General features: G+C 45.2%; 1 protein-coding gene across 3 annotated transcripts in view; it reads left to right on the top strand.

The window, feature by feature from the left end:
• The first annotated feature begins 202 nt into the window (after nucleotides 1-202).
• SCY2 (SecY protein transport family protein) overlaps nucleotides 203-17,115 on the top strand; it is a 207,058-nt gene continuing 190,145 nt past the window's right edge. For all 3 annotated transcript variants that reach the window (XM_087395478.1, XM_087395477.1, XM_087395476.1), the window contains exons 1-2: nucleotides 203-242; nucleotides 335-482. In XM_087395478.1, coding sequence (XP_087251604.1) covers nucleotides 218-242; nucleotides 335-482 — 173 coding nt within the window. In that variant the 5' untranslated portion in view covers nucleotides 203-217. The remainder of the gene's footprint in view (nucleotides 243-334; nucleotides 483-17,115) is intronic.

Below are 17,115 nucleotides of genomic sequence, written 5' to 3'. Positions count from 1 at the left end.
ACTCGTGATTCTAAATGGAACATCTAAACTAGGGTGAAACCAGCATTTTCACTTTCTCGGTGTAGAAGACGTGTTGTTTTGCAAGCCTATGCATTCACAAGATTAACGAGTTATTTAACCAAATTTTGATTTAGCCCAACTCATCACTCATCGTGCATGCAATGTTCTTATGAAATTTGTATCCCTTTGCAGACGTTCACACTAATCGCTGCCTTAGATGGCGGCATTCAACAGAATGAAGGGTGTGCTTCTACACTCAACGAAAAATTTGATTTTTATTAACAATGTATTGCACAAAGACATCAACAGGCTTATTTGGAAGATATTGCTGCAGTTGTTGTCACGCTCGAGCTGCCATCCGTTCCACCTGAAGCGGCCAATATGATTTCTCAGTCGCTTTCCCGGGTCAACTTTCCGTTTGCTTCCACTTCAGTGTCTCACAGAAGGGTCTGCAAAGACAATTTGCTGAAATCTGTTGCCTGGTACGCATTTACTGAAAAATATAGAACCATCCAGGAATACAGGCCTGGGAGGGGTGACGTTTTCGGTGTTACGTTTCTGTGAATCCTAAACTCAACAACATCTGCGCCTTTGTCTTTTTGCATTCAAGTAACATTCATTGTTTTTCCGCCAACACCACATGATTGTGACTACAGCGTTCGAGACCCCTGTTAAATATCATTAAATAGTTTGCTAGCACCATTGAGGGACGTAAACATGTTTGGCTAGGGCCCTTGAACCTGCGGCCTTCGAGACGCCTGTTAAATATCATTAAATAGTTTGCTAGCACCATTGAAGTACCTAAACATGTTTAGCTAGGGCCCTTGAACCTGCGGTAGCCCTAAGATGTGTTGCGCATGATAAGGTTTCACTTTCATAACAAGGCTCATTGATATGCAAAGCCAGCCCATGGCTTCTGAAAGAGAATATGGTGTGTATAGTAGTGTTATATCATGACTCGAGGGTGGATAAGGACACAATTCAGCGGAAGCTATAATGAGTTTGTAAGAGTGTTCTTTGCTGAAAGTAGTGAAAAGTTTGGATACTTCTGTAGGGTATCATAAAATCCTCAAGCTTTTGTTAATGTGGATTTATTGCTAGCTATAGCATAAATTATAAACGAAACCATAAAAAAATGGGCGCTAAGCTTTACAATGCTTGGACCCAAACGGCAGAGCTCAACTCCCACTCTCTTGAGTGCAACAACTGCAAGAAGATGATACATCACGTAGATGATTACAGCATAGAGTCTTCAATTGAGATTGAACTTTGATAGCGATAAAGATCAATACGTGCAATATGCCTTCAACTTATATAGCTCAATATGCATTCACCTTTGTGATCTTATGCTAGTCTAGCTCGTGAGTACTCCAATTGATGAGAACTGAAAGCTTTATGGCTGAACATTTACTTTTGCCGCATAGTCAATTGACTAATGATTTGATAACTATTTCAGCCTTACTGTAGGGCACTTGCGCTCCAGTTTAAAGTCCAACTATCCATCAATGTCAACTATAATGAGTTTGTAAGAGTGTTCTTTGTTGAAAGTAGTGAAAAGTTTGGATACTTCTGTAGGGTATCATAAATCCTCAAGCTTTTGTTAGATGTGGATTTATTCCTAGCTATAGCATAAATTATAAACGAAACCATCAAAAAATGGGCGCAAACTATTTATATTCTAAGCTTTTTAATGTTTAGTGTGAAGCTTGGACCCGAACGGCAGAGCTCAACTCCCACTCTTGTGAGTGCAACAACTGCAAGAAGATGATACATCACGTAGATGCTTACAGCATAGAGTCTTCAATTGAGATTGAACTTTCATAGCGACAAAGATCAATACGTGCAATATGCCTTGAACTTATATAGCTCGATTAGCCTTCAACTACTTTGTGATCTTACGCCAGTCTAGCTCATGATGAGTTCTCCAATTGATGAGAACTGAAAGCCTTATAGCTGAACGTTGCAAAAGCTGTCCAATGTACTTGGATTGTGACATCAAAATGTCCTCCTCACTGCTAGCAAATTGGATGCCCAGATAGTAGTGCAAAAGACCAAGATCAGACATAGCAAATGTTTGCTGCAAACCAAGTTTAAAATCTCCAATTTGCTGAGCATGTGTCCCAGTCACAAGCATATCATCCACATAAAGGACTCAAATCAGCAAATCTGTCCCACGCTTGCGGATGTAAAGGGTAGCCTCTCTAGGGCTGTTTTGAAAGCCAAGTGTGAGCAAATGAGTATGAATTCTGGAATACCAAGCTCGAGGTGCTTGCTTCAATCCATAGAGGGCCTTTTTCAAGCGGCATACCTTGCTTTTAGAACCTTCAACCTCAAAGCCAGGAGGTTGGGAAACATAGATCTCTTCGTGCAAATGCCCATTAAGGAAAGTTGTCTTGATATCAAGCTGATGTATCTCCCAATGAAAGTGGGTAGCAAAGGCAATAACAATGCGAATAGTAGTGAGCGTGGAAGTGGGAGCAAAAGTCTCCTCAAAGTCAATGCCATGCTGCTGAGCATAGCCCTTAGCAACAAGACGGGCTTTGTAACGGTCCACTGAACCATCAGCTTTCCGGTTGATTTTATAAAGCCACTTAGTTCCAATGGCATTCTTGCCAGGAGGCAAATCACACAACTCCCAAGTGTTATTCTGATGGATGGAATCCAATTCAGCTTGCATGGCCTTCATCCAACAATCATTCTGAAGGGCATCTTGTTGACGTAATGGTTCTTCATTGCATGCTGTAGCAACCAAAGCATAAGCACCAAAACTAGCATGCTCTTTCCGGACAGTTGCTCTTGTACGGGCTGGCAGAGGAGTGTCTTGTTTGCTGTCTTTTGATGTGTCAAGGAGCCAACGGGGTACCTTTTTGGGCTCTTGAATTTCAGCTCTTTCCTGGTCATGAGCCCTGTGCAAATGATCGTGATCAATGAGAGGCATATCAGGCTGAATTTCTGGCTGCACATGTGGCTGCAAATGACCAATAGATGGAGGAGGTACATCCTCAGATGGAACATCATACCGAGCATTGAATGGAAACAAAGGCATGAGGCTGTCAAAAATGTATGGGGCATCAACAACGGGCTGTTTTTGACAGTCCAGCAAAGGCATAGTGGAAGATGCATCAAACACAACATCCCGACTGACAAAACACTTGCCTTTGCGGGGCTGATATAGCTTATAGCCCTTGCTCTCTGAGCTATACCCAATAAAAATGCACTTGATAGCTTTATCATCCAACTTAGTGCATGTCTGTGAAGGCACATGAGCATAAGCTAAGCATCCAAAAGTCCTCATGTGAAATGCGAGGCTTGCGACCCGTCCAAGCCTCATAAGGTGTGTGAGTCTACAATGCCTTTGTGGGACATTTGTTCAAGATGTTATTTGCACACATGACCGCATCCAACCACAACCTGTTAGATGAATGTTTGCCTTTCAACATGCACCTGGCCATCTCCATCATTGATCTATTTTTTCCGCTCAGCCACAGGATTCTGTTGAGGAGTATAAGGCACCGTGCATCGATGATGTATGCCACGGGAAGCCAAAAAAACAGCAAACTCCTTTGACATGTATTCACCCCCCCTGTTTGTATTAAGGTGAGCAATGTGCAGCTCACTCTCATTCTCAACCAAGGCAATAAAGTGCTTGAAGCATGAAGAAACTTCAGATTTGGATTTCAATGCGAAAATCCAATTGTACCTGGTGAAGTCATCAATAAAAGTGACAAAATATTAGAACCCCCCAAGAGCTGCAACCCTCATGGGTCCACAAACATCACTATGAACCAGATAAAGCTTGCGTGAAGCACCAACTCTCCCATCCTTAAGAAATGCATCCAAGCAAGCAGGGTTCACAAACATGCTTTGTATATATAACTTCACCTAGGCTCCAAAATTGAGGTGTTTAAACCTCTCATGCCACAAATGGGTATCTGCTATGGTGACATGTGCATCTGTAAGTGTAGCATCATCATCCAAACATCTGTCATAATCATCAAGTCTATAAAGACCTCTAGTCAATGTGCCGGTCAAGACCATGGTAAAGTCATGTGTAGCATCATACACACTGCACATCTAACACCATCAAAAAGAACCTGAAAGCCACATGTAGCAATGGTTGAAATAGAAATGAGGTTCTTATGAATGCCTGGAACATAAAGCACATGCTCTAGAGTAACAATATCACCATTGACAGAAGTCAGAGCAACTTGCCCAATATCTTTCATGGTATAGGTTGCATTATTGGCACATGTGACCCTGCCCCCTTGAGATGAATGCTCTAATGAGTTAACCAGGCATCATGAACATCTGAAACTGCCATACAAGCATCATGAACATCAGGATTATACTAACATGTAACGAAGAAATCCCAATGCTGGTCTTGTGCGAAATTAGTGGACTCATGTCGATCTTCTGCACTAGAAGAACCAGATACTGCAAGACCAGACTCTTTCTTCTTCTTTTAAGATGTTATGCGCTTTCTGCATTCAGAAATATCATGCCCAGGTTTCCTGCAATAATTACATCTCTTCTCCTTTTTATTATCCCTTGAAGAAGAGGAACCATGTGAATGATCAGCCTGGGAATGAAAGGTTTTCCAGCTGAACCCTTGCCTTCACCTTTGTGTTTGTGATGGGCAGCAAATGCTTGATAACTAGCCATAGAAGCATTGCGATTTGCACGACTTTGCTCCTCTTGAAGAAGAAGAGCAACCAAGTGGTCAAATGAGAAATGATTAGCATCACCCCCTGCAACCAACCTCAATGTAGTAGCAAAGCTTTGATATGAATCAGGCAACCGGTATTAGAAACAAGCTGCGAATCAGGCATAATCTCATTAATGTTGGCCAACTGCTCTTTCAAATCCTTCACATTAGTGAGATAGGCATCCATGTTACCACCCTCATCAAGCTTGATATCTTTGAAGTGCTTGCGGAGATAGGCAACCCTCGCCTCATTCCGCACCTGATACAAAGATGCAAGTTGATCCCATGCTTGCTTAGCTGTCTTGCAAGACCGGATATGAGGGATAATAACCTGTTTCACTGAAAGAGCAATCAAGGCATGTGCTTTGGCATCACGACCATCCCACTGAATCTGCTCCTATGTAGGAGGCAAAGTACTTGTAGCAGGAGGTGCTTGTGTTCTGGAAGTAACATTAGAACCATAACCTGAAGACCCATCACTTGAAGAAGAAGCAGAGGCAATAGGTGCAGCACCAGAAATGGCACTACATGTAGGTCTGACCTGAGAGCCTGAAACAATATGCCATAGATTCTTGGCAACCAAAACATGTCACATCATGTATGACCACATGGGATAATTGGTGCCATCAAGCTTGCCATCAGCCCCAAGCATCCCAAACAAATCATCTTTGCCGCTAGACATGGTGCTGAAATTCAAGACAAATGCACCAACTAGCAAAGCAAATGAGAGAACTGCAACCTCTCATAATCAAGTAACAAAATTTTGCCCAAGCTTCAAAGCTTATGCTTGCAAGAGACTTTGCTGTCCCAAGGTGTACATGTTGCAAGAAAAATCCCCAAATGGCAACACGAGGCCTTTCCAAAATGCAAATGAAGCCGAAATGGGAAAGAATCAATGCAACAACGGCTTACCCAATGATGTAGCCCGAAAGGACAGCAGTGTAAGGCTCTGAATGCGAGCAAATGAGGGCTGGAAATGAGAATTACAAGAAAAGAAAGTGATCCCACGAGGAGGAGAGCACTTAGAAATGGAGAGAAAGAGATCCAATGGAGGGGTACTCGCAGCCAGAGGCAAAGGGATGCCAAAAGAGGAAGAATGGGCTCAAAGAGTGGATTCCAGATCAATTTAACAAGCTCCAAAGAGCTTCAACAACCAGCACGCGACTTGAGGCAGCAAGGAAACTGCTCCGAAGGGCTCCAACAGCTGGCACGCAGCTCGAGGCAGCACTAGACAGCTCCGAATTGCAGAAATGAACACCGAACAGGCTGCAAAGGCTTCAGTACAGTTCCGTACACTGGCGCAGCAGGTCCGTACAGTGTGTACGACACGAATGGAGCTGGTTTTAGGTCAAGTTGGAACAAGCCTCGGGATAAGGTGCTTTGCAAAATCGAAGCTATCCTCGATTTCTTAGGGGGATAGCTACATGGTTACTTGTCACACGTATGGTGGCCTCGACATTTGCAGAATCGACAAGATAGCGACTTCATGGGTGAACCTGTTAATAGTACCAAGATTGCACAATGAAGCTGAAATGTTCGTGACCAGGGTTTGCAATACCATAGGAAGTTGGTGCTACACGGAAAGCATGTATATACCAAAATTGTAGGCCATTCTATGGGCTATCCATAGGTGCCACTTATTCCTTGGTATGTGTCTTGTAGGCCTAGTTATAGTCAGTTAGGACTATTGGTACAGTTAGTACATGTACCACCTAGGTCAATTAGGACACTTAGTCCAGTTAGGGCAGTTAGCCCTAGGGTTTTGTTATGTTGGCTCTCCCTTGAGCCTCCACTCTCAGTTTTTGCAGCAATCTATTACAGCATCTCGTTTTTCTCCTTCTTGCTTCTATTTTTGAGCTTCCATTGCTTGTCATTGCCAACAGTTGTATCAAAGCAGGTCGGGAATCCATTCCCTCAGCCATTCACAGCTTTCCCAAGCTGTTTGGCAGCCTCTGGAGCCCTCATTCCTGCTGGTCTAGCTGGTTTTCACACTCCCACGACTGTTTGAGGCCTCTCCAAGCTTTTCCATGGCGAGAACTTTGTTTTTGGCGCAAGGAGTTTGCATTTTGGAGCACTTACTGCGAAGGAGACGCATTTTGGAGCAATTTCGAGCTCTTTTTTGCAGCATACCTAGCTGTATGGATTCCGTACACTCTATACAGGACTGTATGAAAGCTGCAGGCTGCATTTGTTGCAGGAAGTGGCAAGTGGTGGGCGTGGGCATAGTGTACATATTAGGTGGTGCCTGCATCAGGACATCATAAAGAGAGCATGCATAAGTGTGCCAAACACTTGGGTCTGTGATCGGTATAGGTGGCTTCCCTCCGATAGAAGCCCCTAGCCAATGGTGGGATCCCCCCCTCGAAATGAATTGATCACCTCGTCCATTCTGTGGGTGAGGAATGCCGGCCACTTACGGCGTGTCAGTTGTCGTGAGATCTGTTGTGCCTCGGGTGATGCCAAGTGGCCAAGGGCTCGCTCATGTGAGGTGAGCTCTCATCTCTCTGCACTCATCATCATACCAAGGATTCTGTGGCATCTTCCCTACTGAGGCACGTGCAGATCGAGTCGTGGGAAAAGACCTGATGGCTGTGTCCGTGACTACTGTGGCAAGGGAATTCCTTGCCTAGAAAATTCAGTGATATCTGTTGGAATACTGAAAGGAAAGAGTAGAGTGGACACAAAATCAGAATACTTGCTTATAGAATGAAGAAGAAAGAGGTCCTTGAGTAGGCACCTCATACAAGGTCACTGACATCACTGATGACCTCAAAGCTCCACAATCATCTCCTCAATCTGCTCCTAGATTCACTCAATCATCCTATGTGGCTTTTCCACCACCTAACTGTGCTTGTGGGCACCTAACTGTGCCTCTAGCACTCACACATAGAAACATAAGGTGTGCCTGAGGCATACACCTTGAGATATCCCAACAAACCCCCCCTCAAGGAAATGCCTCAGGCTATGTCAAGGATACATCTAGTCTCATAGTTTCTCATGCCATCTCATGGTGGTCAAGGATAAATCTATGGCTAGGTTCTCATGCTAGCAAGGGTTCCCTTGGGTGTAAGGTAAACAGAAAGGGATACAAACAGACCTTCCAATGGTTATCTCCCCTGCATGTACATGCACACAATGTCTGCAGGAAGTACCATGGAACAAAACATACACATGGCCTACATCATAAGGTGACCAGAGGTGTTTACAAAACACACAAAACACAATAGTTTATTTTCATTCATTTTGGAGGACTATCCAGGCTGAGTACCTTGACATAAAAGAGAGATCTGGAGCATACATAGAGATGAGTTTAAAATGCATAATCTTCAAAGGATGCCTCATCTTGTGGAGGCTCATTCACTGTAAGTAGATTTGCATTTTCTGTCTTTGCTTTGGCTCTGCAAAACTTCTCACTATGGTTGTTTTTGCCACAGTGCTTGCATGGATTAACTTTGAAGCAGTCCTTTGAAAGGTGATTTGTCTTTCCACAGTGATTGCAAGGAGTATACTTGCCCTTCTGGAATTTCATAACATAAGCAGTGTCATTGCCTTTCCTTAGCTCCATATGTCTTTCTTCTTCTTGGAGAGCTGAGATAATGCCTTCAAGGTTAGGATTGGGAAGATTCTTCAAAGTGCTAACAATGTGATCAAAACTTTTAGGCATACTCTTAAGTAACACTGCCATAGCATCATCAGGGGTGATAGGAGAGTTGATAGAAGCTAATTGAGTCATAAGGCTCCGCATATAGTTGACATGAGCAGCTAAAGTAGTATCACTTGCCATCTTTAATTCAAAGAAAGAGATTTTAAGTGATAGTTTAGAAATGTGAGAGCTTGTACCAAAAATCAAATCTAGCTTCTACCAAGCTTCCGAAGGAGACTCCAAGTCAGAGATATGATGTATGTAATCATCACCCAAAGCTAAAGCAATTATACCATATGCTTTTTCTTCTCTTGCTGGATCCCTTGCCGGTCGTGTCGGAGTTGAAGATTGTCCAGCATTGGAGGCTGTAGAAGAAGCGGTAGGAGTAGGTTTGACAAGTCCCCATAAGTTCTCCCGCATCAATGCAAATTTCACCTTCATTTGCCAAGTATGGAAGCCCTTTCCATTGAACTTCTCAAGATTATATAAGGTAGCCATGAGAGGGTCTAACCCAGATATTGGGCAGTGTCTATCTCTCTTACAAGGCAAAAATATAACTGAAATACTTCCAAAGTATGAGCAATAGTAGTGACTAGATTTCAAACAATGATGCTTCCTTTTACATGCTTCATAGAAGTGGGTGAAATAAACACTTTCCAATCAAAACCAGGTCTAGCAAGTCAAAACAAAACTGAATCCACACTTGTACTGAAGTTATTGAAAGCTTCAAAAAAACCAGAAATGCTAGAGTAGCATTTTATGTAGCATCATCTTCAAAAACTTGTCCAAAACTGTCAAAACTGAAAAGCTGAACTTGGAGGGCTTGTAGCTCACTCTTCAAAGCAAGGAAAAGAGGGCTTTCTGAAGCAAAAGAAAGCTCATATACCAGAGAAGGTCCAGCACAGAGGTTGGACGAAATGGTGCGCACTTTTGCCCGGGAGAGTTGCTACAGGCTGAAACTGAGTTTTGACGATTTCTCCCTCGTTACTGAACCAAATGACCTGAAAAATGGCTCAAAATCTTCGTCTTGAGGTCGCCCATCTACTCCTAAGAGGGCTCAGGCAATGGCAGGGAGTATTGAGCAACAGAAGAAATTCGCTGTTTGGAGAATGGCAGCCACCACAGACGTTTTTTTTTCAATTGCTTGCAGGTGGAAGTTCGCCCATACTAGAGGAGTTTCCAGCTCAGAGGGTTTGGGCAATGGCCGTTTGTAGATGGAGAACCAAGCTCTCAAAGATTTTGGGAAGAAAGAGGAAAATGGAGAAGAAGAAGATGATGATGTGGCAGAAATGGGCTCAAGGGGGATCAAAGGGCTCTGATACCATGTTGGAATACTGAAAGGAAAGAGTAGAGTGGACACAAAATCAGAATACTTGCTTATAGAATGAAGAAGAAAGAGGTCCTTAAGTAGGCACCTCATACAAGGTCACTGACATCACTGATGACCTCAAAGCTCCACAATCATCTCCTCAATCTGCTCCTAGATTCACTCAATCATCCTATGTGGCTTTTCCACCACCTAACTGTGCTTGTGGGCACCTAACTGTGCTTCTAGCACTCACACATAGAAACATAAGGTGTGCCTGAGGCATACACCTTGAGATATCCCAACAATATCATCCTGAATCGACTCATGCGGGCTGTGCCTCTTTGTGGTGACCTCACGTACATAGGATGAAGTATCCGGAGGGAAATAACACACCGCTATGAGAATCAGTCGTGCGTCTGGTAGTTGGACTCGTATCCACATGTGTCGCGCATGCTCCTCTCTCCGTGCCACTGATATGAGAGGTCTCATGTGTGATCTAAAGAGGGTAGCCACTCCCCCCGAGCCCTGTACACCAGTGTCTCTCCTCGTCTCCTTCCTATGAGATGACTCCCATGTATATCTTGTCATAGTGGGCAGTCCTCTCTCGGGGCTCTCATGTGTCTTAGTATAGAAGACCAGGTCTCTGTCAGTGTATGTCTCCGAGAAACGACCTGGATCAGACCAGAGTGTGCCATTGCAAATCCCCATTGCAATCCTCAGTCCACTTTGTGTCCCATTGTCCTGACATGGTCATAATTCACCTTCTTCTTTCTCTTCCTTTTCTTCCTTCTCCCCCTGGTCCTAATCTCCTCTCTCTCGGATGATCACCCTACCATCCCTGTATGTAGCCCATTCCCGTGCTTCTCTCGCTGCCATGACGTGTAACGTGTCTGTGCTCAGTCGATCTCAATGACTTCTGGTCTCGCCTCCTGTTGCTCTCTGGTCTGTCGCATCATTATATCTCTGTCATCTGATCAAGCTCCTCTCCCTCGGCCTCCCAAAGGGCTGACTCAGATGCATAGAAGTCTGTGACACGTGTCTGTGCTCAGTCGATCTCAATGACTTCTGGTCTCGCCTCCTGATGCTCTCTGGTCTGTCGCATCATTATATCTCTGTGTTGCCGCATCTCAATTAGATAGAGTCCAACACAAACCTGATGTAAGCGGATCAAAACCAAGCCCCTCCTGAAAGAGGCTGTGATATCGCCCTCGGATCTCATAGTATACTGGGCAGACACACAGAAAGTGTTCCTCTGTCTCGACCTCCCCCATCGGGCATAGTCTGCAGATCCTCTGCTCTATGGGTATGCCTTTGGCTCTCCCTGCCTCAATCCTCAGCTGTTGTGACGAAAGTCGCAACTTTCCGATGGCGATTCGCAGTGCATGTGAGACTCTCCTATCCTCGAGATATTGAGGTATGATGATGAGACCATACTTTGAGACCCTCAGGAAATGGTCATGGTAGAACTGGATCTTGGTGGGGAACTCATGGTCTCCCCCCCAAGCCCGAGACGTATGAAGTTGGAGGAGGTCCAACCGTATGATGCGGTTGATCTCATCTCGTGGGATCCTCTCTTGTGGTGCATCCATACTGTACTGAAAGGGGGGAAGTCTGTCCATCTGAATGCCGTGGCTACCAAACCATGTGGATATCTGTGCATACCGTGCTGTATCAACACCACTCTCTGCCAGTCGCCTAGAAGACTCCAGTGCTAGTCTCAATAACCTCCATTGAGGTAAGGCCTAGACTTGGTGAAGGAATGTCACTGCTTGAAAGATGGCATCAACATGGAGAGGGGTGATGACGAACTCTTCGTGTATGATTTGGTGGGGGATCGAGGGCTTACTCCGAATCATGCTAGACCCCATGGTCACCTGTAGCCTCTCAAATTTCCTCCACTCCGTCGCTGAAATGCCACTTCCCCAGAAGGGTGCTTGCATACATGGCTGTCGGTCTCACCAGGGTGTCAAAAAGCCAACCCTTCATTGGAAGATCCTGGAAGTGTGCCTGGAAACACTGCCTCTCTAGTCGGGCCAAAGCACCTCGCGCTCGTGTAAGTCGTGTTGTAGCTACATGTGTCATCGTGAAACCTGGCTTGGTGAATACTACCCTCAAATATGTGTAAGACTGCACTATCTCCATTGGCTCATTTCGGTGTGTGAAACTATGGCCTATGGGACAGAGTGATACAGCATCATAAAAAAGAAACTCATACATGCCACCAAGGGCTGATGCAAAAGGGCGCGCTAGGGCCCTTTGCTGAAAACTAAGCTAAACAGAACTCCTAGCTCGGACTCAGAACTCAAGCTCAAAATCTCCAACTGAGCTAAAACTCAAGCTTGGGCCCGGTATCAAGATCCGGCGCCTAGTATCAGAGCGTCCCTCTTGTGGGCCGTGAAGATGTCGTAGATCTATATCTGTCGAGTAGTCACGCGTGGCAGTGGTGGACGCGATCGTCTCGATTTGAGGACCCGACGGGCTATATCTACTGTGATCCCATGCCTCTAGCGGTCCCCTCTGAGGAGGGCAACAATGGGTCATATCTCAATGGTGCGTGGTCTGGTAGCTATGCGCATCGTGTGTGGTCGTCGGTGGCTGAGCCATGCTGTCCTCGTATCAGCTATCTCCTCCTCCTTGATCCCACTATGTCCTGGGGCTGACTCAAATGTATAAAAATCCGTGACCTGCCTCTGGGTAGGGTCTGCCCCTACAACCTATGACCCATCTGGTGTCTGCCGTGCTCAAAGCTGCCTTAGTAAGGTCTCCCTGTGTCGGCGCATCTCCATCAAGTAGAGCCCTATGCACACCTGGTTTTGGAAATGTATGAGTCGCGAGAGTGGGCCAAATCCAGTCCCCTCTTTACATAGGCAGTGGTAGCATCCTCGTATCTCATAGTAGGCCGGACAGATGCACAGAAAGTGCTCCTCAGTCTCACCACTGGTTTGGGTAGGAGAGGAAACATGCCAAAATCCCATAACTATCCCTGAAGAGGCAGGGGAAACGTCTGGGGCAGCTCTGTATGTGAAACTATGTCGGTGAAGCACCGCTCGTGAGGTGTTGAAGATCATAACCTTGGTTTTCCCAAGGTTGACTGTCAAGTCCCTCTCTCTACAGAACACCTCCAAGGCATCCAGATGTCTTTGTAAGCCCTCTGCTGATGATGATATGAGTACTATGTCATTTGCATATAATAGTATCTGTATCATGAGATCAGCCAGTGGCAAACCCTCCCCCCCCAGATGGTCCAAGAAAGATGTGATCTCATCAATGTAGAGTCCAAAGAGCTTCGGGGAGAGGGGGCAGCCCTGCTTCACCCCTATAGTACTGTCCACCCAATCCGATATACCTTATGGGGCTCAAACTCTCCCTCGAACAGACTCGTATAGACTCATGACTCCCCAGATCATGGAGTCCGGGATATGTAGCTCACGTAGTCTCGTGATCAGACGAGATCGTGGGACGGTATCGAAGGCCTTCCGAAAGTCTACAAAGCATGTGTAGACTTTCTGACGTCTGGACCTAGCCTCCTCAATGATAGTCCGCAGAGTGAAGATGTGATCCAAAGTAGAGTGCTGTCTTCGGAAGCCTGCTTGTCCTAGTGCTCGCTGCCCGTGAAGCTCCGCGTGGCTGCTAAGTTCCCTCTCTAGCATTGATCCATAGATCTTGGCCAAAGTATGACCAATCATGAGGGTGCGGTAGTTTCCGGTATCCATGGGGTCCCTTGCCTTGTGTATCGGTACGATGGTGGTGGTGCTCCAGGTAGGTGGAAAACCGTGGCATACTGCGTGATTGAACATCCGTGCTAAAATCGGGGCTAGGCCAAGTGGGTTTGCACAGGTCGGAACCCAGTATGGGTACCAAAAGAAATCTGGGTTTAAGAAGAAATGGATTAGTAACATGCCCATGTGAGAAATGCTCTGTCCGTAGTCCTTCATGATCTTGTGAGAGGGAGGGAGGGAGAGGAAATGTACTCAAATGAAGACATAATGAAAGGCTTCTATTCATTCATCAAGTATCATCAAGAATGAAATGACAAGTGAAGTACAAGCCTTTATAGGCTAGGCACACACACGCATGTACCAAGTGCATATGGGATAACTCCCATGGTGACACGTGGCACTCACACATGAACCACTACTATATCTCGTAGTACAACACACCAAGACACACTCTTCGGCTATGATTTCTCCAACACCCCCCTTTAGAGCGAAGAGTGTGAGACCCAACATGTAAGGAGTAGACCGATCGTCCCTCCACCGCAATACTGCAAAGAGCATGTCCAACTATCCAACTCGTCCCGTGTGATAGTGACATCTCAGTCAGCTTGCGACCGGCAAAGGTAGACCATCAGTCATCACCCCCCCTTACTCTGAACTGGGTGGTCAACAAAATCATATCAAAGTAAATAACCATAGAATCATTTTTAGGGGACAACCCAGGGCAGAGTACCCTTCCAAATACATTCATTTTAGCGGGACTAGTCAAGGCTGAGAACCTTTTATTGACTTACACAAAAACACACAGCATACAGGGCCTAGAAAGCCCAAGAATCCCAGTCATAATGTTCCTCAAGAGAGAGGCCGTGAACCTCAGCTGTGGCTGCATGTATCTCCTCAGGGTCCTCTTCAGGTTTGGTTGGGTATCAATGTGGTCATCCTCAACAACGTCCCAAACTCCTTCACGCATAAGGAGCAACTGCATCTTGGTTTGCCATGTGGGAAAGCATTCCCCCTTGAACTTCTCCACGAGCAAGGAACTAGCAAACAAGGAAGTCATAATGGACAATGGCTTTGTGAAGGCGGGCAGCAAGCTGAATGAATAACCAGCAAGTGAGGCTGCTGGTCTAGAGCTCTGAAATGGATCAGCAATCTTCACGTGTGCAAGGTGTTTGAGGAAATGCTTTGGTAGACGTTTCCAGCAGCTGGTCGATGGACTGAGAGGCTCCAAAATGCAGAGACAGGTTCGAAATGTGCAAGGCGACTCAGCAGGACACTCCGAAATGCAAAGGCAGGACCCCAATTGGCTGGTATATGTATGCTGGAGGGGTAGGCATAGCTCGGAGCTGCCTTCAAACACCTTGAACTGCTGCAGAAAATGCTCATAGGTGGTTGGCTATTCAACAACAACACATGAAACCCTGATTTTTGGCGATGGAATGTGCTGAATTGACCTCGAGGGTCCACACGTGTGACAAACACCTCGAAGACTGTGCCGACCAGCCAGCTAACAGGCTGTCTAGAGTGTCTAGAGCTCCAAGAGATCCCGAATAGAGGCAGCTATGAAGCAGGCTGTAGAGAGGCTCTAAGCTAGTGGAAATGGCGAAAAGGAGGCAGCAGCTAGAGGCGAAATGAAGCAGCTGACAGCATAGGCTATGGTTGAGCAGGGTTAGGGTTAGGGCTGAAGAGGATGATGACGTGGCATGGCGGATTAGGGCTGGGCTAACCTGCTCTGATACCATGAAGGATGTAAGAAATCCTAGATTTACTATATGTAGAAATGTGCTAAGGAACAGAAAGGAGATTGAAATAGCAGAGAACAAGGAATATTTGTATTGCTTGAGTGTCTGTAGTATTTGTAGTGTGTCATCCATACAATTGGGCCTCTCTTATATAGAGAGTGAAGAGTCACACATGAAAAGGTGTGTACTCCAAAGTGTATGTGCATGAAGAGGTGTGTACCCCTTGTGAAGGGTGTGACCCTTGATGAGAGGGTACATTACAATAGGAGTGTCTCTTCAATAGAGTGTCTTTTGTGAAGGGTTGTGCCTCATAGGAAGTGTCCCATCGAAAGGGCATACCCTTCCACAAGTGTCCATTCATCAAACCATCCATAAGTCTAGATATAGAGAAAGAAATACGTCACAGATCGTGACATCCCCTCCCACTCAAAATAAGACCCTGGTGGAGAAAATGAATTGATGTAGAAAATATCACGGTAAATTCTGAAAATACTGCTGTAAAATGTCAGGGTACTGCTGTAAGTCTTCATCAGATTGCCAAGTAGCGTCGGAGTTGTCCAGATCTCGCCAAAGAACAAGGAATTCAGTGATAAGTCGATGTCGAGTCTCTCGCTGTCGATGGTCCAGAATACGCTCAGGAATAAGGAGAACATAATCGTCTTCGATTTCTGGGACATAATCACCTGCAGGAGGAACTGCTTCATTGCCTGGAATGTATGTCTTTAGCCAAGAAATATGAAATGTCGGATGGATTTTACCCCATGATGGTGGTACTTCCAATTTGTAACTTAAAGGTGAATTTTTGTTGACGATCCGGAAAGGTCCATAGTATCTTGGTCGCAACTTAGGAAACACAGACTTAACCGTCTTATAGCGATGTGGGGCTACAAATAATAGCACCATGTCACCAGTGTCAAATTCCAGGTGACGTCTATGTTTGTTGGCAGACCGTTGATACCGCTCTTGCGCTTTTCACATATGATCCCTGACTTGGAGTAGAATGTCTTGCATTTCTTGAACCAGTTGATCAGCTAGGGCCACTCGATGTTGAAGTACAAAATTTGTTGGTACAATCAGAGTGTGTCCATAAGCTGCTTGAAATGGAGTCATACTAATGGCACTATGGAAAGAGTTATTATAAGCAAACTCAAGGAGTGGTAGATACTCTTCCCAAGCTGCTAGGCGTGACTGAATATAATGTCGAAGCATTTCTTCAAGAACTTGGTTGACTCTTTCAGTCTGGCCATCTGATTCTGGGTGGTAGGCTGAACTGAACAGTAGAGTTGTACCCAAAGATTCGAATAGTGAAATCCAAAAGTGACTGGTAAACTTAGGATCTCTGTCGGATATGATATTCTTGGGCAATCCATGGTGTCGGAAGATGTGTTGTATGAAGAGTTTGGCGATGTCCGGAGCCTGTGCACTGCTTTTGCAAGCAATAAAGTGTGCCATTTTGGACAGTCGATCAACAATTACCATAATCTGAGTGTTACCTCGGGAGGATCGTGGTAGTGTTGTAATAAAATCCATGGAAATACTTTCCCATCTTTCAGTTGGAACTGGAAGAGGGTGAAGAAGTCCTGCTGGAAGTCGTCGGCTTGCTTTCATTTGTTGACAAGATAGGCAAGATGTAACCATTTTGATGACGTCGCTTTTCATGTGAGGCCAGTAGTATGTTGCACTGAGTAACCTATAAGTCTTATTGATGCCTGGATGGGCAGCATAAGGAACTACATGATGCTCTTTTAACAAAAGACGTCGAACATCCTTGTCATGTGGTACACAGCGCGATCTTGATAATACAGAAGGTCGTTCGCATACGAATAGGATAAGAAAATCTTCTGTTCGGAAGTCGAAGGTCGATCTTTTGAAAGAACTTGTACTGCTGAGCCTAAGTCTTTATCATTGAAATACTTTCCTTTGAATGAATTGGGAACATCCACAAATAATGTAGAGGTTACCATAGCTGATGCTAGAGTTAACCTGCTGAGAGCATCTGC

Source organism: Dipteris shenzhenensis, chromosome 24, assembly GCF_047967505.1.
Source record: "Dipteris shenzhenensis isolate YYH24624 ecotype China chromosome 24, Dip_SZ_1.0, whole genome shotgun sequence".
Taxonomy (NCBI): Eukaryota; Viridiplantae; Streptophyta; class Polypodiopsida; order Gleicheniales; family Dipteridaceae; genus Dipteris; species Dipteris shenzhenensis.
Note: the sequence above shows the minus strand (reverse complement) of the source record. Positions and strands in the feature narration are given on the sequence as shown.